The 25,831-nt window shown below is 31.7% G+C and overlaps 1 protein-coding gene across 3 annotated transcripts in view; it reads left to right on the top strand.

The window, feature by feature from the left end:
• TfIIFbeta (transcription factor TFIIFbeta) overlaps window positions 1-4,036 on the top strand; it is a 39,656-nt gene extending 35,620 nt beyond the window's left edge. For all 3 annotated transcript variants that reach the window (XM_035362686.2, XM_085812107.1, XM_035362685.2), the window contains one exon: window positions 3,833-4,036. In XM_035362686.2, the coding sequence (XP_035218577.1) occupies window positions 3,833-3,952 (120 nt within the window). In that variant the 3' untranslated portion in view covers window positions 3,953-4,036. The remainder of the gene's footprint in view (window positions 1-3,832) is intronic.
• Window positions 4,037-25,831: the final 21,795 nt, after the last annotated feature.

The raw sequence follows: 25,831 nt of genomic DNA, 5'->3' as shown, positions 1-25,831 counted from the left end.
AATGGAGAACTGTTTTTATATTTACTGTGTTTCAATAAAATCCTGTAATGAATCAAAATTAAGTAAATTGTAAATAAATTTTCTGTAATTCCATAAAACAGTATAAATTTTATAGTTATATATCATGTTACACACTGTCAGCCAGCGGCGGTCGACGCGGCCTAAACTTTGCATTTAAGCCATGTCAGCCACAGATGGCTGACACGGCTTAAACGCAAAGTCTAGTTTAGTCACAGATAGCTGACATAGCGCTCAACGTGTTAAATCTGCTTCACTAAAACTTTTTGTTATTCGAATGGTTAAATCCATTTTCAACCATGCAAATGTTAAACTGAAAAGTATTACCTTTGTAGGAATTTTAATGTATGTAATATTTCAATTTATTATAAATAGATCAAGAGTTTTAAACAATGATTTTGCTTCTATGTAAGAGATTTGTTTAATTGGTTCATCAAAAATTTGTTAAAAGACACTATTCAATCAAAAACTTGCATATTTTTCCACTCTGCAATTCTGCCATTAAAATAGTTAATTATCTCTTTAAAATGGTTAAGAAATATTTTCAAAGCATCTTCAATAGTATTTCATTCATTTTTCAGTTATTGAAAATTTTAAAAATATATGAAGTTCTATCTAAATCTTTAGATAAAAATAATTCAAGAAATAGACTAATGAAAATGCAAGAAAGGTTTTTTTTTTTAACTTCAGTTACAAGCGAGGTTTCAGATATTGTTATTTTCTAGTAAATAACAGAAATGTATAAAATCCTCTTTAATTTAAATCTCACCAACCTCTAATGGCTCTTTTGTCCCCTCCGCCTCAGACTATTCCTTGGCACCCTAGGTTCGAAAGAGAGTAAAGCAGTCAGGCAAGGCTGTCGTCTCTAACTGCTTTTTCACTCAGCTGGGGGGGCAAAAAGAAAAGGAATGCAAATGGTTTCCTACCTGAATAACCAGCAGCTAGTTAGAAAACTGCATGGTAAAAGCCCACAAGACGAATCCCCACTTTAAAATAGCACACATTTTCAGGAAATCCAAAATAGTTACGACATCCTAAAAAATTTTACAAATAATAATAATTATGCCTTAATATGAAATTTCAAGTGGGAATGAAGATAATTTTGTAAAATCAAAGCAGTCAAAATTTAACTAAATTATTTGAAATTATTTTAATTCAATATTAAAACCGTATTTCTGATAGCACACACAGATGTTTTCCTGATCATAATAAAATAGGTACTTGTATCTCTTTTGATGAAATAAAGTTAGTCTTTAATTCTTCATATTAAATTCATTATATGCAAAATTTTCTGAACTGTTAAATACTTTGTAAATTATTCTCTGTATTTGTTGGGCTTATAATGAGATATTCTTTCCTCTGCCGCATAAATATAACAAAGTTACATATAGATATATGGTTTTAATTATATTAATTTTATTTTGATTAACTCTCTTTTCTGTATAATATTGAGTTTTAATGACAATCCTCACTTTTGATGAAACATCAGGTTTATATTAGAGGACTTCCTGTTCTCATGGGAACATGCCCTGAGTGTCTGTCGAAATAGGTGGAAATTAATCAAGAAAAAACCTCATTAAGGACACCCCCCTCTTGCACTATTTCCTTCTGACACAAATGAAAAAAGGTAAAAAAAGAGCTCTTTTCCCCTGAGAAACGGCGAGTAATAAGTCACATTATACGACAGGAGAGCTGTCTCTTTTCTTTCTGTAACTGTGCCAGAAAGGATTAAGCATGATTTAATTCGCAATAATAAATGAAGGCATTATCTTTGTTGTTGCAAAGCTAAGTTTCTCTAGATTGGCAACAAATCCACTATTCTACTGTTTCAAATGTAAACAAACAATGGCCACCATCAAAAACATTATTAGGCTTAGTGGCACTTAAACAACTTTAAAATTGTTGATAATTCTAAAAATATTGCATACAGATTTACTAAAGGCATAAAAACCTTAACTGGAAGATAAGAACAACATGATTCAATCATTTTTAAAGCAAAAAATGTACAATTTACAAACATATAAGAGTAAAGCTTCGTTTTATGTGATAATACTTTCTCTTTAATTCTATAAACAGACATAATTTCTTGTTCAGTTACAAAGTTCCGCTGTTCAAATCCCGTAATTGCTGTGCCGAGAATACTGACTAACTTGTCAATCGAAATTTTTTCGTTTTCACTAACCTCTCTGTCACCTTCATGTCTTTATCCATTTTTTGTAGCAATTCTACTTTTTGTTTGATGGACATCGAAACATACTTTCGTTTTGTGGATCCTTTGGGAGCTCCAGCATCGGAAATTCTGTTTGACATAATCGAAAGTTCAAGTTTACTTTTATAACATTGCTCTTACAGTCTGCAAAAAATAATAAGCCGCATCCAATTCGAAGATTAAGGAACAACGCAATCATCAACATTAACTGAAATAGATAATTTATCTTATACCGTCCGTTATACATTAAACGCGCACGCGAAAACGTATTCTGCGCTTGTGCAAACGCATATGCGCAGCCGTAAAGGTCTTACGTGCACGCGTAAACGCCTATGCACATGTGTCAACGCGGTGCATGCGCAGAAAGTTTTTAGCTTTGAGGTACAGATTATAGATCATTTCGGATTACAGGTGTCTGAATTAACGACTTTTGACTGTATATTTAATTTTATATTTAATCTGTCTGTCATTGAGTAAAAGCAAAGAATGCAGTTCGTGAGAATATTTTGGTCACATTTTTATATGATTGATTTAAAGAAAAATGCATTTAAATCATAAATATTAAATATTTTTCCGAAATTGCATAAGCTGAACTTGTTAAAATCATTTATAGTTTTGTTTTTATGATAACTATTTTAGGAGTCTGAAACTTTTTTGATTCTGTAATATCTGTGAAAATTTTCTCTGGCAAAGTTGAACAATGATAGTTTTTTTAATTGCCTAAAACTTATTTCTAAAGAAAAGTAACAAAACTGTATTCAGTGCATGCTTTGAAACTAAACGCATGATCTTGTTTTCATTTTTTGTAGCACTACTGTTAATGATTTCTTTTTTTATTATTATTATCATGTGCATAGAATAAAAGGCGTCTCAGTTTCTGTTCAGCTAAAAATTAAAACCCCTTTTTAGGCATGAATAATAAAATTAATAATTTAGTGTATTTTACTAAATTTTTTTTTGCTTGCTCTTTTTTTTTTTTTTTTTTTGTAAATTTTTGGTTTTAGTGAAAAAAACTTTCAGTGATTTAAAATGGTTATTAAAATTATTTTTCATGTTTTCTTTAAATTTTTTATTCCACATTGAGTTGTTAATAGTAAATATTAGTTTGCCATCCTCAGTTTAGACAACTAAGATACATGCCATATTTCCTCACCTTTTCCCCCCGTAGCATTTTAATGCAATTTCGAAAAATTTGCTTAATTTTGTCTTTCCTCTGTTGTATATAGTCTTTTCATCTGAAATCGTATTCCATTGATTATTTTTATTTGGTGTATTCAATTTTTATTAGCATTTCATCATTTTATTTTCATTTGCATTCTACCTCATTGTAAACGTATTTATTTCTCATGTTTTCAATCTTTCGAAGTTCAGGTCTTTTGATCACCTTCCTACTCTTTTATTCTTCTGATGACTTTCTTGGGAACTGCAGTCAAGACTGACACTGGGGCTTTAAGGAAATAGTATTGTTATAGTTACCAGTAGTTTGTTCATGACTATTTTTCATTCATTATGTTCTGTTGCTGCATCTAAATTTATACTAATTATTTTAATTTTATTGTGCAGAATAGCTTCTGGAATATTAAGAATTTTTTTCCTTTTTTTTAGCCATATTTGAAAGAGATACTAAAAGAGATCTGCAACTACAATGCCAAGAATCCTCACAAAAGCACATGGGAATTAAAGCCTGAATATAGACATTATAAAGCATCTGAAAGCACAGAATGAGCATCTGAAAGCATAGAATGAATTTGATGTTGTTTTGTTTTTGTAAATATTTTCCTTTTGTGACTTAAATTATTATTTTTTTTATTTTGTTAACAGTGTGGTTATTGCTTACATTACACATCATACACAACAACCACATTGAATATATTATTGGATTTCATTTGAAAACTAGAATTTTTTGTTTACAGAGTATTTATTTAACACTAAAATAATTATCTAGCGCTAAGTACAAGATCCAGAATCATCGAAACTTCATGATTTTGGATTTTAGATCATCTGTTTAAATCTCAAAAAGTGACTTGTAGACATAACAATATTAGGGTTCCACTTATTGTTTAGATCAAACAGAAAAGTGCTAACTCCCACCTCTACTCCACAGAGCCAGAGCAGATACGTGTGGTTGGACTGCAATGAATGTTAAAATTAGGGTTGGCAAAAATTTTAGAATTTAGAGGAGCTTCAAGCAATGAAAATTAGGAGACAGCAGATTTTTTTTTTTCATTTAAGAGAGCCACTGAGCAGTGGAATTTAGGGAGGTACCAGGCAGCAAAATTTTGGAGCCGAGAAAAGCTGCACTTCTTTTTGTAATTATGCTCTCCATTCTTAGATTTTGTAGGGGGAAGATTTTATTTATTTATTTTTAATTTCAACTGTTGGTCTGGAAGTCCAGATTTCGGACTTTTTACTGTACAACCAATTAAATGAACTTTTCTTTTAGTGAGTACTTATTACAAAACACTCAGATAATTACATTTTCACTTAGAAAACCAGAATTTTTTGCTTGTAATATTTCAGCATATACCAATTCAAAGTTACACAGTTCCTTATTTTATTATGGGTCTTTTCCCTTTTCTGCTTTGAAAGTAGAAATTGTTCATAATAATTTTCTGGACTGCATCTTTCCAAATTAATCTGTTATTACAATTCAAAAGGCCTGTTGCCTTTAAATAAGGATCGGAGGCCTTTATAATTAACTGCCTGAGTATCCCTTAATCATTGGCAAGTATAAACTAATTCGTTAATATAGATTTGCCCATAAGATGAAAGTGTTTGTATTAAGAGAAAGCTGTGGGGGTCTTCGAGTTTGTATGAAATAAGTATATTAGTAATGTTGATAATAATAGAAAGCATAATTTTAGTAATGCTATTTCGAATGAAAAATTAATATTTTGAAATTTCATGTGATTTTGTATCAAAATTAATAGGTGTATTTAAAAAATTTTATATTTAAACTTTTTAAAAACCTACCGTAAACAGTTATAATCATGATGTTTATTTATTTTCTCATTTTATATTCACAAAATTAGATGGTCCATATTATTAGAAGGCAATGTGGAATTTTATTTACAAAATTTAAAAGACCTAATTTGAAATGCAAGTTATTCGTCTTAAATTAAATTTTTTGTATATTTTTTTTAATTTCAATTAACTAATTTGAAGATTTTTATGGCCATATGATATAAATGCAAACTTTGATAACTGTATAGTACTAAAAGCCAGTTAGTTACCTTTTTTAAGAAACAGAGGTTTTAAGGTTCTATTGTATTTAAGCATCCCCCAGTCATCAGCAAGTTGTAAAGTTACCTTTTTTAAAGAACAGAGGTTTTTAGGTTCTATTGTATTTAAGCATCCCACAGTCATCAGCAAGTTGTAACAGTGATACACTTTGCAAGGACATGCACATTTTAATTTCTATTATTGTGTTGTATTTTGTTAGTTTTTTTGTTATTAAGTTTTAAAGTACATTTTGCATTGCTTTGCAATTAAATGTGGATTGTTTTATAAGTGTTAAATATTAATTTTAATACAAATTTCACGAATATGCTAAAGAAATTTTTGGTTTTATATTGGCAACAACAGTTTTTTATGAAAGACTTTCAAGACAAGAAGTGAAATATCATGATTATCATGTTCAAGCAAAGATATTCCAGAACTCTGAATTTTTCCAATTATTTCTTGAAAAAATGTTGATACTCTTTACAGTATTTTCACCGAAAAATAAACTTGTAGACTTTCAAAATAATTTCCTGTTAGCATTTGTTGTTAATAATATCTGCAAGATTTTGTTCACTTTTTATCTTGTTTGAATTGAGTGTGTTTTAAAAGAAATTATTAGAACAAAATTTTATGATTTTTTATTTTCAAAATTGTACCTCCCTTGTTTCGCTAACACAGTAATGCTTTCTTCTAAAAAAGCTTTCCTGCTGCCAAGCCTTTTTCTCATTGTTAGGGGGAATATGTAAGGAAAAAAATAATTACATTAGCTCTATAATTTAACTCAGCAATAGATTCTTAATTCCTTATTTTTAAACCCACCAGCGGCCGAGATTTTTTCCCCTTCTTTTGAAACAGGTAAAAACTAATGACGTTATTTATAAATTAAATCTGATAGCCTTTTAAATAATCTACTGCATTAAAAAAATTATGTTAAATTAGTATTTAAAATTACACCTTTTTGGCTAACATACATTTGTAAGCACCTTTCACTCGGAACATATTTTCAGCAGTCCGTTTAATTTCAGTCGGAACACCACTTTAAAATTATATTTTTGTAAGAAATGCCTTAGAACAGCAGTGCCCAACCTTGTGCTCCTCAGCCCAATTAGGTACTATGAACAAAATATATTTTTAAAATAACCATTCATTTATTTTAAATATATGATTTTAAAAATATGAATCCCTAATTTATGAAATAAAGAGCAATTATGATCTAAAGGGTATCACAATTTACAAAAAAAAAAAAAAAAAAAGCTTAATATGTATTTGTTTACTTTATTAAGCATTTCTTTCAACGTAAGTTGTTCAAGTTGCTTCGTTTTATGTGATAATACTTTCTCTTTAATTCTATAAACAGACATAATTTCTTGTTCAGTTACAAAGTTCCGCTGTACAAGTCCTGTAATTGCTGTGCCGAGAATACCGACTAACTTGTAAATTGAGATCTTTTCGTTTTCACTAACATCTTTGCCACTTTCTTCATGCCTTTATCCATTTTTTTTGCAGCAATTCCACTTTTTGTTTGATGGACATCGAAACATGCTTTTGCTTTGTAGATCCTTTGGCAGCTCCAGAATCGGAAATTCTTTTTGATATAATCGAAAGTTCAAGCTTTCTTTTTATAAAACTGGTCTAACAGTCTGCAAAAAATAATAAGCCGGATCCAATTAGAAGTTAAGGAACAACACACTATATGCAACATTAACTGAAATAGATAATTTTAGTTTATACTGTCTGTTATACACTAAACGCCCATGTGTAAACGCATATGCGCAGAAAGTTTGTAGCCTTGAGGTCCGGATTAAAGACTTTGTACTGTATAATGTTAATTCAGAAATAAGTATTTTTTACAAAATATTATTTCCTTGATCCAGTTTTCATTGTTACTTCTGTCGACATTAATTTTTGGTGGCAACACCTGATTGCTCCTTTTTTACCACTTGACCCCAACGTATATTACTTATTATCTGCAGACATATAGATAGAAGTTGAACTTCATCAGTCCATCACCACACACTGACCAAATTGCAGATGTCAATCAAAGTGAATTCGCTTGCTGATTGGAGAAACGCAGTAATGGAAACAGACCTTTAAACACTAATTCAGGTGTAGTAAGATTAATTAATTAAAATTAACTGCGAGTTCATTTTCTGTAATGTATTGCAGAATTGTTGAAGTGCTTGTATTGTAGAATAAGCATTTTGCTAGAATTGCTGCAAATCCTGCTCTGGTTGAAACTAATGCAAATATAATTAATGCTTGGCATCTACTAGACGTGCTGATGTTCAGCACTCGCATTTTACATTTCTTCTCAAGAATTGTTGCAATTAAGATGTAAACATTCCATGATTTGTTCCTACTTCTAATGGCATAAGATTTGTTTTTATTCTGTACAGTCATACCTTTCTCTCTCTTGATTTAATCTTTCAATATGTAGGCTGGTGAGAAGTGCCGCAGTCATAATGCTTTAAATCCTCCCTTTTGTAGAGTGGAAAATCCATTGGCAGGATGACCAGTAATACAGTTCACAAAATGTCAGTCTTGGGAGAAAAGTAATTAACTTTTTGCACGTATAATTTTCAAACTCTGATATGTTTCGCGATAGTTAATATGAATTTTATTTTTGCTCTTAGGCTTCGAATTCTATGGTCTTGTGGACGTGTACTAAAGATTGAGAAACACTGGTATAGAAGTTTTATTGGAAACAGTAAAATACATACATCAAACCCAAGTATACGAGTGGGGAAGCTTTAGAAGCGGTTCTTATTATGGCGTCAATAATCATTCTTGCAAGCGGAAGATAAAATTTATAGATCAAAGTACTGAAATTATTCTAACAAAAATATGTGAATAAATAAAAGAAAGAAATCCTTCCACATTCAAAGGCTTTCGTAATATCAAGGATAAAAAATTTCTCCTTTTTCGCTCCCCTGAAAGAAATACTGAAGTTCAACGAATTACGGTACCTACTAAGTTAGATCTCCTTCCTTCTTTAAGAAGGGAGGTGAAGAGATCAAATAAACAAAGCTCTGTGTGATAGCTTATGAAGAAACGAAATATATGCGCACAAACAGTTAACTGTATTAAGACCATAAAAAATCTGATGTGGACACCACATGTCTTCCTTGTATTAAATTATACGCATTTGTTGCTGAATTTCATTTAAATTTACTTCCTCAAATTTCATTAGACATATTTCTCATACAATTAATTCAGCTATCACTTCGCAGTAAGAGAAAAATACATAAAAACCTCAAAATATCTTCATTAAAAATTGAAAAATATAGAAAAAGGTAAAACATTGAGTGCAGTTAAAACAATTAAAAACATTCTTACAATTAGAATTTCTACTCCAACACTGAAGGTGCAGAAACTGAATTCACTATTCTGCCAAGTTTCAAATATAAACAAATATGGCTACTACTGTGAAAAATTAGGCTTAGCCGCACTTTAACAACTTTTAAATTGTTGATAACTCTACAACTATTGCCTTCAGATTTACTAAAGGCATAAAAACTTTAACCGGAATATAAGAACAACACAATTCAATCATTTTTAAAGTAAAAAATGCACAATTTACCAACAAGAATAAATACCAATAAGAATGAAAAAAAAAAACTGAGTTCACTGGAGAAGTGCGAGAGAGTTATTTAGATCTGATTAAAATGAGTCAAGTAACGGAGTGGGTATATATATATGTGATCAAAACAAACTTAGAAGTGAAGACGAGCAGAATTTTGATCACATAGAAGTGTTGATCCATAATAAATAGGAAAGATGCGAAGGCAGATTAAATATTCATTTTTTATTTCAGCAAACATGTTGTGGTTACAATCAATAGGACAGGCAAATTAATTTTGCCTATTCCAAAAAATTTACATTTTAGATAAATTTTCAGTAAGAAAGAAGGAGCAGACAGACAGCAGTCCAGTAAGTGTAGAAAGCAAATGCGTTATGTTCAGGGTGAAATCTTAATTCAGACAGTTTTGGTTCTCAGTGCATTTTGATAGTTAATGTACTGCTGTAAAATTACTATTGGCTGCTTGAGTTTTAGTTCCATTTACATCATCAGAATTATATAAGAGTCATATGACATAGATTTCTCTCGAAATGACGTTGCAAATAGAGGTTACTATTTTTATGCTAATTTAATCTTTTAGATGCAGTATATATAATATAAAGCATGCAAATTATAATAAATTGAATATATGTTGTCATATAAGGCAAACAGAAATAACAGTGAGTTTTCAATTAAGTTTCTTTATTATTTCTGTCAGTTGTGTTAGTTATTTGTATTATGATCATCTACCTAAGCAATACTGATTCAAATTATCACTTATTTCATTCATATTGGAAAGATGAATATAACAGTCATTAAATTATTTTTCAAGTAATCCAGAAAATAGGTTTTTTTTTTTTTTTTTTTTTTTTTTTTTTCTGAAATGTACAGCAAAGGTCTGTGTTAATTTACTTAATTCTGTTTCAGAGTTTCACCAATGAATGCAAATGGTCCTTATTTAATATTTAGATCTGATTAAAATGTACAAACATTTACTTGAGTATGTAGATATTTTTCAAACACATTTAAGAAACAAAAATAATAAAAAAACTGAAAGCTTTCAGGTTTTTTATTGTGCCCAAAGGACCCTTGTTTTAGCATTTTGTGTGTTACCTTTATTTATTAAACATCATGTTCTTCGCACTTAAACCATAAAATTCAATTCAACGGCAATATCACAAAATATTTAAAAGAGCATATCTTTAGAATTTCCAATACACTGTCTCGTGCACTGGAGACAAAATTCTTTTTTTCATACAGTGTTGCCATTGCTTGCTTTGAAATCGTTGAGTTGCTTAATCAAAAACTCATAAATGCTTCACAAAATAAGAAATAGATAATAAAAGAAATTCCAAATTTGGGCTTCTAGATGCCCATATTCGGGTGGAGACATACGCTATTCAAATTTGATGGTTCTAGGGCAGTGACGACGAACCTATGGTACGCATGCTGCAGTCGGAGTGCAGAGCCTTATCAGCCGGCACTTGACTAAAATATTACTTCTTTAATCAATAATCACAATAAAATGATACTATGTAATTTTAATTAGTCTGTTCTTGAACGTTTCACTTACTTACTTATGTCACTTTAACACCAACCACAAGATTGTTGCCAAACTTGATGAAGCTGAACAGAAGGTGTTTATTGAAGGGAAACTGAGGAATTATAATTAACAGAAAGTTGGTTTTTGCAATTATCTTTCTAAAACAAACCATCTAACAATGGCCAGCTTTCAAATTTCCCTGAGACTGGCAGAACATGGTAAACCGCTCTCCGATGAGGATTTAATCAAAGAGGTGGTGGTGAACCTTTTTAGGACTTATGGCCCCAAAAAGGTTCACCATCGCTGCTCTAGTATGTTGTTTTATCACAGTGCGAGAAATATACACTGCTGGCCACCCAAATCGCAACACCAAGAAAGACAAGAGATATCACAACAAAATTCCATTAGTAGATAACATGTTGTCCAAGTTATCAAGTGATTAAATTTATAGACTTCTGTGAAGTGTGGTTCCTTCCAGAATCAGTAGCCGCCATTGTTGGACATCACCGCTGCCACACGCCTTGGCGTTGATTCAAAGAGACTTTGGATGAGTTCTTGGAGTACAGCAGACAAAGCAGTTTCCACACGTTGCCAAAGCTGATCTGGTGTGGTAGATTGGGATGTAATCTGGGTCAATTATTCAGCAACCTTAGACCACATGTTTTCTATTCGTGAAAGATCCGGAGAGCGAGCTGGCCAGGGAAGCAAATCAATCTGGTGATTGAAGAAGAACCCTTGGACAATCCGTGCCATGTGTGTCACGCATCATCCTGTTGAAATATGGCTGTGGGCAAGCTTTGAAGGTAAGGAAGGACAACTGGCTCCAACACCTCGGAGATGTAGCGCTGGCTGTTTAAAGTACCAGCAATGCGTACTGGAGAAGTGCGAGAGTGATATCCAGTACCGCCCCATACCATGATACCCACTGCAGGACCAGTGTGGCAGGGCATAATGCAGCTGTTCAGCATCCTCTCTCCACAGTATCTCCAGACTCGAATCCGACCATCAGGGTGTTGCAGACAGAAGCATGACTCGTCAGTAAAGACAATTTCATTCCATTCTGCCGTCCGCATCCTTCTTTCATCGCACCATTGGTGGCGGAGACGTCTGTGGTTCTGCATCAAGGGTAGACGAAGCAATGGACATCTTGCGGACAGACCATTCTGCTGTAAACGGCGTCGAATGGTACGCGCAGACTCTGGATGATGCATTACAGACTGAATGTGCTGTGCTATGGTTCGTTATGTGACTGAGCGATCCATCACTGCCCTGTGCACAATGTTCCTGTCATCATGTGAAGTGGTGCACTGAGGTGGATGCGATTGAACACGTCGTGCCCTCCTGCCTCCAGTGGACACATATCTGCATTACAGTTGTTTGGTTTCGTCTAACACGTTTACCCTGAAAGATAACACACACTCTCGGTAGGCCACTATCCTTCCTCTGTCGAACTCGGATACTTGGATCAAGCGATGATCGCTGTTTACCATGAGGCATAATTGATTCTTTTTTGAAAAAAACACAATTCCCGAACTTGAAATCGTCGAAAACTTCAAGCCTTAACCCCTTCGAGCCAGGTAGCGAAAACGCGTGCTTATCGCGGAGGCCGGCAGCATCTCTCCAGGGCCGGGGGCTTTTTTGCTACTAAGCCTAAATCCATGAAATTTCCGAAGTATCAACGCATTGTTTAATAATGCTGTATAGAGTATTTAAACGGCTTATGCTTTATAGATATTTTTATATATATACTTTAATTACCTTATTTCTTGTTTAAATACATATTTTACACATGTTATTTTAATTACTCACCATTTTATGACTTTTAACATTATACATCTGAAAACTAAATATATTACTTAAAATTCTCTTTTCGTATGAAAAATTTGAAAACAGGGATCTACACACAGTCCTACGTTACATTCCTTGAACTCGTAATAACTCATTTGCCGTTTTGGAGGATTTTTCCGGGAATGTGAACAAACAAAGCATCATCGTCGTATTTTCTTATCAGTCTCTTCTGAACCAAGTTTTGGAAAATGTCTTTCAGTTAATCTTTCAGAATCAATATCTGAAATATTTTGCATCATTTCTGCTATTTCATGCTCTGTTAAACATTTTCGATGCTTCAACATTGAAATGGTAAAAACAGAAAGAATTCATGTCTAACAAGATCTAATTATTTTCTAAAAACTGAACTGTAAACGGAAATACTCAACGCTTTAGCGCATATAAAGCTTCTACTTACAATAAACAACTACCACGTGCGAATAAAGTGCGATTTAAAGAGACGTCATAAATCACGCCATTCGGACACATTTAGTTCCCCGTTTGTTTACATAATCAAAAACACGTGTATGTGAGTCATGCTTCTCTCATTTCGAGTAGAAGGTCTAATGTACATGTATCTGAAACCATATGGACATACAGTGCCATCTTGTGGCAGAAATTATAGATTGAAAAACGTTCCAAGGTACTGGCACAAATACGTGACAGTCGGTAGAAAACGCAACAATGCTCTGGCATGCCCGCGTGTCGGCCGGTAGATAAGTGTGTTCGTTGCTGGCATGTATACGTGACAGTCGGCGCGAAGGGGTTAAATAGTGCTTTGAAGTGGTGCCACAGGCGCGCGTGATTTACTTCTTACTGGTTACGAAAACACACTTTAACCCTCTAAACAGGAAGGCCGTATATATACGGCTTAGAATATTTTTTGTGATATCTGTAAGAACGTATATCTAAGTGCACATTAAAATATGTCAAACAAATTAAGGCAATATATCAAAAGTACACAAATCAAGGTATAAAATACCAGAAGAGGTTTTCATTAAAATCAAAAAATACTTTGTTCTCATAGTAGTTTTGGGAAATTTGGGCTTTCTTAGTGAAAACCCTGGCTGCTCAGAGGGTTAAAGTAACTTTAATGTTTTTATTTATTTCTAAAAAATTGCAATAAGAGAAAATAAGGAATGGAAATTGTTATTGTTCTCCCATCCAAAGGTTTCCTTTTCTTCATCAGATAAATCTTGAAGTTTCCGAGCAAAATCAGCTGGTAGCACATATTTTTTCCCCATGAAAACCGATATAAAATTTACAGAGCCAAATGTATTCAAATTAAAATAACACACGGCAATTAATAACACATAATTACAAAATATTTGAGGAAAAAAATATTTTCCGAATTTTAAAACACAACCACGTGCGTGTTTTAATTTTCATGAAAATGCTCCCACATAGCACCAAAGCACAGTTAACAAAAAAAAAAAAAAAAAAAAAAATCAAATGACTTCCTGTTGGTATATTCCCATGATGTGGGGAAAAGTAGAAAGGAGGAATAGAAATGGCCTTAAGACGTATATGCGAAAAATGTGCATTAAAAACTGAATTTGTTGTAAATTTTGCGCATACGCATATGCTGAAAGGTTAATTCAAAATCAAGATATCAAAAATCTCTTAGAATTAGAAGCCATTGGCATTACAGATCCCTTTGAATTGAAATCTAGAAGTGAAATTGATAAGGTCGTAAACGATGATTTTACAGTAAACTTAAGAGAAGATGAAGAGGCTGGCTATTTAAAATGTTTGAAAAGTCAAGAAAAAGGAGTACCAAAAGATGTTAAAAAGAAATGTCTTTTTGAAGAAGATTAGGAATGATCCAAACTCGGATGAGAATAAGAAATTTTATTTTAGATAAGAAAAAGAAAATATAAAAATGATGAGATTCTGATTTATGAAGAAAGATATTGCAGTGCTAAGTGGTGATGGAAAAGATTAGAAAAAGCAAGAATTGTTTCAACACAAGTATATTTTCTGATTTGAAGACCAGTTACAAAATTCATTAAACGATATCCAAGGATGATTGAAGATTCTCTCAGACATGTTGATAATAAAAGAAAGAAGAAGCGTGAAGAATATGTTGAAAGAAAAAAAAGGAAGAAGGAGCATAAAAGAGAACTAAAACGTTTGAAAGATTTAAAGAGAAAAAAAACTTGAAAAAATTTTTAAGTTGAAAGAAGTGCCTGGGCAAGATGAAGTCAACCTTAACAAAGATGATATTGAAAGTGATTTTGATCCTAGAAAACATGACCAGAAAATGAAAGAGCTTTTTAATGATGATTATGCTACTCAAAAAGAAAAATGTCCAAAATTTCCATATGATGAGGAACTCGATAATGGAGATTGGACCAGGTAAAAGTGATCAGTGCGGTGAAAAACAGCTTGAAGAAAGTGTTTCTGAAACATCACGCATTGACATTACAAATTCCAAAAGTTATTCTAAATCACAACTTAAGAAAGAAATGATTGAGTTAACTCACACAGGAAGGATAAAAGTTAGAAAGAAATCCTTATTTGATAAAGTAAACTCTAAATCTAAACCAGTTTTTGATCCAGATGGCAAAACACTTAATGTATATTTGGATGAGTGCTACACATTAGATTATGAAATATTTGAGCTATAAAAGTGCCTTCTAGTTCCAAGGACTTTGAACTTTAAAATAGACTTTAAGACTTCAAAATGAACTTTTAGGTTAAATTTTAGCTTAATTAAATACAGTACAAAGTCCGTAATCTGGACTCGTCGGGACTTCGGCGATTCCGGATTATAGATCATCAATTTAAATCTGGTAAGATGCCACGCAGAAATTATAAAATTAAAAATATGAATCCCTAATTTATGAAATAAAGAGCAATTATGATCTAAAAAAAGCTTACTATTTATTTGTTTACTTTATTAAACATTTCTTTCAATGCACGCATGCGTAAAGCATACGTTACGCATAGTTGAAATTAGAAAATTGCAACCAGAAAACTATTTCATGTATATTCGTGATATTTATAATGACGAGGAATTTGATTTAAATCATATCAAAGACGGAGTACATCGAGATGAAATACTACATTTACTAAGGAATTATACAAATAAAATAAAAACATCTGCCCTGAAGATGAGGATAGTGCTGACAGATCAACTTCCAGTTCATTGCACGCCGCAACGTACCCCCCTCCCAGAGCAGCGTGAAATTAATAAACAGATTTCGGAATGGTTAGAGAAACAAAGGATATGCCTTTATCCATTTTTGCAGCTATTCCATATTTCTGTTTGATGGACATCGAAACATGCTTTCGCTTTGTAGATCCTTTGGCAGCTCCAGAATCGGAAACTCTTTTTGACATAATCGAAAGTTCAAGCTTACTTTTTGTAAAACTGCTCTAACAGTCTGCAAAAAATAATAAGGCGGATCCAATTAGAAGATTAAGGAACAACACAATATGCAACATTAACTGAAATAGATAATTTTAGCCTAGCTTATAACATCCGTTATACATTAAATATGCATGCATAAATGTATTATGCGCATGCGCAGAAAGTTTGTAGCTTTTGAGGTCCGGATTAAAGACTTAGTACTGTACTTTCTCTTTAATTCTATAAACAGACATAATTTCTTGTTCAGTTACAAAGTTCCACTTTTCAAGTCCTGCAATTGCTGTGTCAAGAATACCGACTAACTTGTCAATTGAAATTTTTTCGTTTTCAATAACTCTGTCACTTCACTATTGGAAGCACGCATGCGTAAGTTTATGGCTTTGAGGTCTGGATTATAGATCATTCCAGATAATGGACGTCCGGATTACGGACTTTGTACTGTAGTTGTTTTGATAAATATCCTGTTATCAAAAGGTGGGAGTATGTAAAGTATAGCATTGTTCCTATACACATTCAACCAGTGTAACATTTTTTCCCTTTAGTTTTGTTCGAGTGGCAACAGTTGTAAGAAGTTCTATTTTGGTAGAAAAAAACTTGTTTGGTTGTGTTTAAATTTTTACAGAGATTATTTAGGTAGAAATGCTTTTATAAATGGACAAAATGATGAACATTTATTGTCGTATCCAACACATGTCCCAAATTCAAATTATTGTTTTCAAAATACAAGATAAAAATAGAACAATAACAGTTAATTTATATCCTTCTTCAGAAAAACAAAATTAGCTTATGAAACATAAATTAAAACTTACATAAAGTGAAAGCGAAGATACTATGAGTGTGTCGTGACAATACTCTGATCTATCACTGGCACTTAATTGTGCTGCTCGACAACAATTTCACATTAGACATACAAAATAAAACTATTGTTAAAAACATAGAACAATTATTGTACATTCATTGTTACTTATGTATTAACGCCACCACAGCTGCAGATTTGATGGTTTTAAAGTGTCACCAAGCTACACTCAAAATTTTTGTGACAAATCATAAATTAAAACACTTTATATAAAATCAAAGTAGTCAATCGGATGTCAGTCGAAAATAGACAGATATAAAGTTTAACATAGATTCAAAACAGTCTCTATGGTCTTTGACCTGATGCTGTCCCATATTAACTTTAAGATTCTAAAAGATGTCTTGCTCTCCTCCTGTTTCTTATTCCTGCATTTAGCACTACCACACAATCTCTCAACTGTTTGTGTATGAACTCCTGTATCACGATCAATAAAATTGTATTTATGATTAACTTTAGCATGTAGGAATCCTTCTTTTTTTATTCTATTTGTTTGGTAAACTTTCAACTGTCAGAATAAATTTTGTGCTATCAGCTGCAATGTTTTCAATAATTTTATTAAGAAGGGTAGAAGTGCTGTGGCATTAATACATAAATACCCATTCATCTAATATACATGAATTTCTAACTTTCACTGAAATGTTTCTTGAGTTATTACTCGCATTTTGATCAAATGACAAATCACCTATCACAGTGATGTTTCTTTGAGGTATAAGAAAATCCTTAACAGCATTTACAAGTGTTCTTAATGAAGCTTTCCCTCAAAAAAAAAAAAAAAAAACATCTACACAGATAAATTTATATTTCTTCAAATTTACTCCTGTTTAAATCATTTATTCATGAGATTTCTCTCCTATGTGGATACACAGACACTAATTTAAATGATAGTTTAGTATGACTTGCATATCTCACAAATGAAGTTACTCTTCTGTGTGAATAAGCATATGCTGGTTTAAATTGAATTTATGTCTAAATGGCATACTACATACCTCACACATACGAGGTTTGTCTAACGTGTGAATAACATTATGCTTATCCAAACTATACTTTTCATCAAAGAGCTTATTTCATACTTCAGACACATAAGATTTATCTCCTGTATGAATAAGAAGATGCTTCTCTAAAGCACCTTTCACTCGAAACGACTTGTTACAAAATTTACACACAAGACAATTTTTTCGTGTGTGAATAAGTATATGCTTTTTTAGTTTACTCATATCTCTAAATGACTTATTGCATACTTCACACACATGAGGTTTCTCACCAGTATGAATTAGCTTATGTCGGTTTAAAGCAGCTTTATGTTTAAATGATTTGCTACATAACTCACACACATGAGGTCTTTCTAATGTGTGAATAAGCATATGCTTATTTAAAGTATATTTTTTATAAAATGACCTATTACATATTTCACACACATGAGGTTTCTCTGATCTGTGAATAAGCATGTGGTCGTTTAAACTACGTTTATGTCCAAATGACATGCTACATTCTTCACACACATGAGGTTTTTCCCCTGTGTGGGTAAGCATATGGTTCTTTAAATTACCTCTTTCTCTAAATGACTTGTTACATACTACACACACATGAGGCTTCTCTCCTGTGTGAGTAAGCATATGGTGCTTTAAATTACCTTTTTCTCTAAATGACTTGTTACATACCTCACACAAATAAGGTTTCTCTGGTGTGTGAATAAGCATATGCTTGTTCAATGTAGACTTTCGAATAAATGACTTTTTACATACTTCACACAGGTGCACTCTCTTTCCTGAATGAATAGGCAGATGCATCTTTAAACTAGCCTTATACTTAAATGACTTATTACATACTTCACAAACATAAGGTTTCTCGTCTGTGTGAATACGCATATGCTCATTTAAAGTACCTTGATGACTAAATGTCACTTTACAGGCTTCACATACATGAGACTTCTCTTCTGTGTGAAGAAGTATATGTTTGCTTATATTACCCGTTTGTCTAAACGACATGTTGCATACCTAATTCTTACTAGCTTAAAATTGCTATATTTCATACAAATGTGAATTTCTTACCCGATTATGTATACATATTTGAATAAGAATTTATGCAAATTTTTCTAGAGTTGTTGGTTAAAGTTAACCAGTGCTTAGTAGTTTAAATAAGACGTGTTAAAGAGTTTCCACTTTTCGCACTACAGAACCTGAAAAGTTTGCAAAACAGAAAACGAAATCGTAACTCATTAGAGCTGGAGCAAACCGCATGTATTCGTTACTGAGTAACGGGTACATTGGTTGACTCGAAGTACCGATTCGGTACTCACAAATTCATTTCGTTACTCGCATCTGTCGTACGATGCGGTTTGTTCGAGTACGAATGATGCGGTTCTATGCGAATACGAATGATGCGGTTGCTGTTCGAATACGAATGATACGGTTGCGTCACTATGCGCTCATATTTTTCATAGATAATTTTGAATTTTTTTGGACATAGGGCAAACTCTTGTTTACATTATGTGTTTTAGTTGAAATACTATTTAGTTGTTGATATTTAAGAAAATGAGCAATTTTGATAGCGTGAAGCGTTATTTTGTAGTTGCTTTTTACTATTGCTATTTATGTTTGTAATTTGAAAATTTAGATGATTCATCTTTTTTTTTTTTTTTTTTTTTTTTTTCCTTGAGCGTGCCATAGTCAGATTTTATTGATTTGAAATATTTATATACTGCACTTAGGTATTGTTTATATAAGAATATGTAGGTTAATATAGGTTCTTTACTTCCTTGTATCAAATAAAATGGTAGTAATTATTGATTTCGAGAAAACTTTTGGGTATCATATTTTAACGGAAATATCCGTTTTTTACGATTACGGAATCCATGTGAATTATTTTTTGGGCTGACGCACGAACACAATGAAGGACTCTCTCTCTCTCTCTCTCTCTTTTTTTTTTTTTTTTTTCAAAAAACTTATTGTTAAATGTAATCCCATTTACTCTAAGCTGATACTTATGACTAATGATTATGACTCTAAGTTGATACTTGAAAGGGATTTTTTTCGTGATGTGTAAGTACGTATGTATACATTTTGCATAACTCAAAAACGGTTAGTTATAGAACGTTGAAATTTTGTATATGGGTCCGTTATAACATCTAGATGTGCACCTCCCTTTTTATTGCAATCGGTAATACTACCAAACGTATATATGTGTATATATATCAAATAAATTATAATTAAATGTAAAGTACATATATATATGTCCTTATAATTAAATGTAAAGTACACACACACACACACACATATATATATATATATACTTATTTAGTGATAATTAAATAAAATAAAAGCCAAAGCTTTTATTTTCGCCTTACTTGGCTTTTATTATATATAATATTATATATAATTTAATATATATAATATTTTTATTATATATAATTTAATATATATAATATTTTTAATTTAATATATATAATATTTTTATTATATATAATTTAATATATATAATATTTTTATTATATATAATATTATATATAATAAAAGCCAAGTAAGGCGAAAATAAAAGCTTTGGCTTTTATTTTATTTAATTATCACTAAATAAGTTACTTGACTTTTATTTTCGCAATCATTGGTTGTAGTCAGGACTTAATTTTTAAAATTAGAAGTGCTGGAGCTCTATGGAAGGCCATCAGGAACGATGAATAAATAAATAAATAAATAAAAATAAATAAAATAACTATTACAATAATAAAATAATTAGCAACTAGTATATTAAAGGATTATTATTATAATTCAATAAAAATTTAAAGACAAATGAAAATTTAATTCTTAAATTAAAGATGAATAACTAAGTAATGAAATAAAATACCAAACATCGTCTTGTTTGGGGGCTGTGGATAAAATTGCAATTTAAGAACTAAGCCGAGCATTAGCTAAATTTAGGCTTTTGATGAGCAAATAATGTACTGTTTACCAGAGTATAGATAGAAATTAGAATAGCAGCAACTAGAAAATAGATAGCAACTAGAATATTAAATGATTATTATTATAATTCAATAAAAAATTAAAGACAAATGAAAATTTAATTAATTCTTAAATTAAAGATGAATAACTAAGTAATGAAATAAAATACCAAACATCGTCTTGTTTGGGGGCTGTGGCTAAAATTGCAATTTAAGAACTAAGCCGAGCATTAGCTAAATTTAGGCTTTTGATGAGCAAATAATGTACTGTTTACCAGAGTATAGATAGAAATTTGGTTATGTAGCCCATTCTTCTAAAACGACGTTTCGTAGCTGCCTTCCACCACCAATTCCCATGGAGGTAGGAAGTAAGAAGGAGTCGCCCTAAACAAGTTTCTCCGTACCCTGCTCTGAAGCACCGGCGATCCCTACGTGGTGACCAAAACATTGGGTCATTTACCATTGAGTTCTATGGGATTTGACGCGTTCGGGTGTAAATATTTCGTAATTACGTCGCAAATATACATATAAATGTATATATTTTCTTTTTCTACAACACTTCAGAGTCCTAAGTATGTGAAAACAACATATTTTTAAACAACATTTCATTCTGAACGGAATTAAATGCTATACTTTTCACAGGACAGTTTTCTCAGAATGGTTTAATTTGAATGAAATATTTTCACAAGTTTTCGTTAATTACATTAGAAAAAAAAATTAAGGTAATTCGGTTTTATTCGGTTAAGGTACAAAAATTAAGATCAAAGTTTATTGTATTATTAATATTAAAATTATGCATTATTTCTTTTCTATTTATAGAGCTTCTTCCTAAAATACTTTCTTAAATATGACATGATTTTTTGGCTTCTTTTAAATCGAAAAATGTAAGTCAATTTATAATTAATGCTCTATTCGGTTCATTTTAAATTAGAGAATTATTAGGAATTAAATAGTATTTGACTTTCTCTGAACATTTCTGAAAGGGAATAAAATAAGTTTTTTTTTTTTTTTAAGTATTATTTAAAACTTGTAACTGAGTTATTATAAAATGTAAAGTGAATAATTCTTTTAATTATACTTATCAGATTTTTTTTTTTTTTTTACCCTTCATTTCAACAATACATATTCCAAAACTCTTTATTGCGTTCTTAAGTGCGCATCTCATAGCATTTGCTTTACAATACCTTTTAACAGATTGCTTTCCAATACGAACAATTCTTGCTTAAATAGTTTTATAACGTATTTGTCAACAGGATTTCAATTTATGTTTTCAATTCAATATTAAGGTTATTATATATTTAGATAACATTTATAATCATTATAAATTAGATACATTTAATCATTAGATTTCTTCACAGTACTTTCACAGTTGTTTATAAGTGAATAAATTCTTCATTTCAAATACATTTATAAATAATTTAATGAATATTTAAGTATTTTGTCAAAGGCAGATACATGCTTTTTGCAAGCACATGCATAAATACCCATACATATTTCCTATTTATCATTTCCGGCATGCGCAAATCTTTAATTTCTGTGCATTCACTATATTTTTCGTCTAAAGGAATTTACACTAATTTAGCATACACCCGAAAGTTTTACATAAAAAATATATATGAATATAATTTGAATGAAAATTATAAGTATTATTTTTAATACCCACTCAAAGTCAGTTTTTCTTCAAAATTCCTCCACAATGGCATCTTTCTCTTTAGGCAGATAGCCCTTGCATGCGTTACTCTATTTAATAAGCCGCCCAACCGGTATAGTGGTTAGCGTTGCTGACTACCGTGCCGAAGGGTCCGGGTTCGAATCCCGGAGAAGGCATGGATGTTTGTATATGTTTAATAAAAATTTGTAAAAACGTTTGTTGTTAATTTCAATATTAACTCTCACGGCTTGGAGGAAACGGCGTTTGCCAAAGTCCTCATCATCTTTCTTCTTGTTTAAAAAGCAAGATTGATACTGATACTATTTAATAAAATCTTAATCTGACCTATGTGCCTAATTACAAATATTTTAACATACATAATTTTATATTTACATTTAGCCATCAAGTTTCAAACTTTTTAAATCTTCTAGAAAATAAATTTTGGCAGATCTCTTTTAGCAATTTTCTTAAAATCTATATTTTTGTAGTGCAACAGCTTAGAATTTTATAAAACAAATTCATAATCAAAATCGCTGTTGTTAGTTATCGAAAAATAACCAAGATGTGATTTTTGCGTAAATGTCAGTAAACTATACAAATTGCTATTATCCATTACACTATGAATGTTTCTTTCATGCGAGAGTGTCCCTTTTTCGATTTCTATGGAACTGTCGTGTGTCGAAATACTATCAGAATCTTGTCAAGCGAGTTTTTGAATGTAAACAAACAACACCCCGTCTGGTGACCCAAGCTTCAAAGCAGTGCTTCACTTCTAGCGCGGAATGGCCCCTCCTCCCTTTCTTACCTCCATGCCAATTCCCCCCCTTTTTTTCGGTTTTGGTTTATTCGGTTACAGCAAAGCACACTAGGGCTATTGCCTACGGGGAGGGAGGCCTTCGTGTAGGATTTTTTAAAGGGAACTGACTCATATGCAAGTTACACACGGGAATAACAATGAAAACGCCCGTGCAGCTAGCCGTTAGCCGGGAATTGAACCCCAGACCGAACTATTAGTGCTCAGCGACTTTACCGCTCGAGCTTTGGTGGGCTCTTTTTTTCTTTTCATTCGCTGTTTGAAAAACGGGTGTTCACTTTACGATAAAGTAATCACCTGTTTACTTCAATTAAAATGGGTTAGACGATGTGACTCTTCCTACTTTAATCTCACTTAGCTTTTGATTTCTAATATCGATTCAATGTTTTCTGTAGACAAAGTATTCTGATTAGAATAATAGATTTCAAACATGTTCAAAAGGTGTGTATCTGAATATAATTAGGTTTTTATAACATAGGGCCCATTTTATTAGTTTCACATAGTTATAAAGCAATTGAACCACAGCATCGCTGTTTTGAAAGAACGTAAAAATGTGAGAAATGTATAATGAACATTAATATACAAACTTTATTAAAAGTAGTCAGCCTTTTAAAACGTGACCGTCTATGCTTTTAGAGGATTTTTGGAGCTCTGTGCATTTGCTCTGGCATCCTAAAAAAGTCATGTTCAATATCAACGTATGTTTATGTTCTCAAAAATACAGGTTTCTTTCAGAAAGCGACCTCTTAGAAGTCGTCAATAAATAATTCAGTATAATTATTTTCTAATAGACCGTAGAATAAATTTATTTTAACGTCAATTTAAAAATGGCTGCTTGTACTAAGAGTTAAGAGCAATAAGACTCTAATTTTTCTTTCGCAATTAGCTATCATGCCAGCTGAATTGTTTTCTGCATAACCTTTATTGTGTATAATTGAAATATTTAGCTATGCATTCAACAAATATACAACAAATGTAAGACAAATCATTAAAAAAATTTTAATTTGGAACATTAATGATAATTTTTTTTGTTATACATAAAATATTATTAATGAATGATGAATTTATATCATATTATATATAAATCAAAATTTAAACTCCTATTCTTTTATAATAAATTGAAGAAAAGCTATAAAGTGAATTAATTTTTAAAAACAAAACGAAAATTTAAAAAAAAAATTGTCATATACCTAGAATCTAAAAATGACGAATACTGAATTTTACGACTCATGTGTGTATGGGTGTATTTAATTATGGCAAGGCACACACTATGGCTATCTGCCTAAGGAAGGATGCCTTCGTGGAGGACTTTCTAAGGGAAACTGGCTTGTATACACGTTACACATGGGGAAAACCACGAAAACACCCATGTAGCCGGATCGTTCGCGGGATTTGAACCTCGGACCGAACTACCAGTGTTCAGCGACTTTACCGCTCGGCCGCTGGTGGGCCGTTTTACGACTCATATAATAATAAATGCATATTCATATTGTAACAGAAATTTTGTTAGAAGTCTAGCATATGTATAGTTATTTGTGATCTTTTAAAACTGTCGTAACATGATGCATATTTATCATTATTGTGAACCAAAACAGTATGCTTTACATCTTTACAAATATACGTGATAGATTTTAATATTTATTTCTGAATATACTTACGTTTCCCAAAGACACGAAAGCAAGTCAAGCAGATTAAGCAGACTTAAGTTCTCTGTTAGCTAGTGTAACATAATTTCGGATTCTATGAGCCTTCCAGAATTATTAGCAAAATAGTGGAAATGTCTTTACAAAGTGTTTTTATAAGCAAACAGCAGATGTACACTGAGCAGTGATCAACTGATATATTTCTTAAATGATTTGGTTTAGTTGATTATGACAAAACACACTGGGGCTATGTGCCTAAAAGGAAAAATGCCTTCGTAGAGCACTTTCTTAGGAAAGCTGGCTCGTATGGTACGTGGTAAGCTGGTACGGGAAAAAAACCACGAAACGCTTATGAAGCCAACCCGTTTGCCTGAGATCGAAGTCAGGTCGAAACTACCAGTGTTCAGCGATTTTACCGCTCGACCGCTGGTGGGCCATTTTTTAAATGAATAAAGGTATACTCATAGCATTATGAAATATTTAGTGCTTCACTATTATCTCTAATAAAGTAACATAAAACTTTCCTTTCTAAATTTCTAAATTTCTTTTAAGTTCTTATTCTTACTTAACCTATACATTTGCAAATGTTTTTATCGATTTTATTGTTAAGTGTAAAAAGCAAGTTGATATTTATAATATAGCATTCCTTGTCTCAACAAGGAGTTTTTGGAGAGGGGATGAATCGGGGAAATTTCACCCTTTCGTCATTAGCGGTTCTGATGAAGGGAATGGGGAAAGCAGCAAAAGAAATAACAAATAACGGACAAATAACGAAAGCTAATCTTTAATGCGGTCTCCCAGTTTCTGTATTTGTATTTGGGAAAGTTTTATGGTCATTATGAAAAAGTGAAAATTTGATATGGATTCCGCATGACTTCCTTCTACGTCTATTTAAATTATGCTATTTTTTCTGCACTTCATTTAAACTTATTTCCTCGAATTATTCTAACTCAATTAAGCGATACCCGAAGGCAAGTTACAAATGGCATCAAGCATTGCAAATTTTGAAACTAAATTTCCTGGTCAATCTTTGTCCTACGAGACTCAAACTTCTTGTATTTTTATTTTTTCATAACAAGTATAAAACTTTGCCAGATATAAATATAGAAACCAGAAGACGACATTAAAAGTTAGATTTCATAATTTGTCCAAAATTAATTCTTTTTTAAATTTGACATTGAC

This window comes from Stegodyphus dumicola, chromosome 2, assembly GCF_044657685.1.
Source record: "Stegodyphus dumicola isolate Sdum_Otavi_A_Nest chromosome 2, ASM4465768v1".
NCBI classification, from domain to species: Eukaryota; Metazoa; Arthropoda; class Arachnida; order Araneae; family Eresidae; genus Stegodyphus; species Stegodyphus dumicola.
The sequence above is the reverse complement of the archived record's forward strand: the minus strand, read 5'-3'. Positions and strand labels throughout refer to the sequence as shown.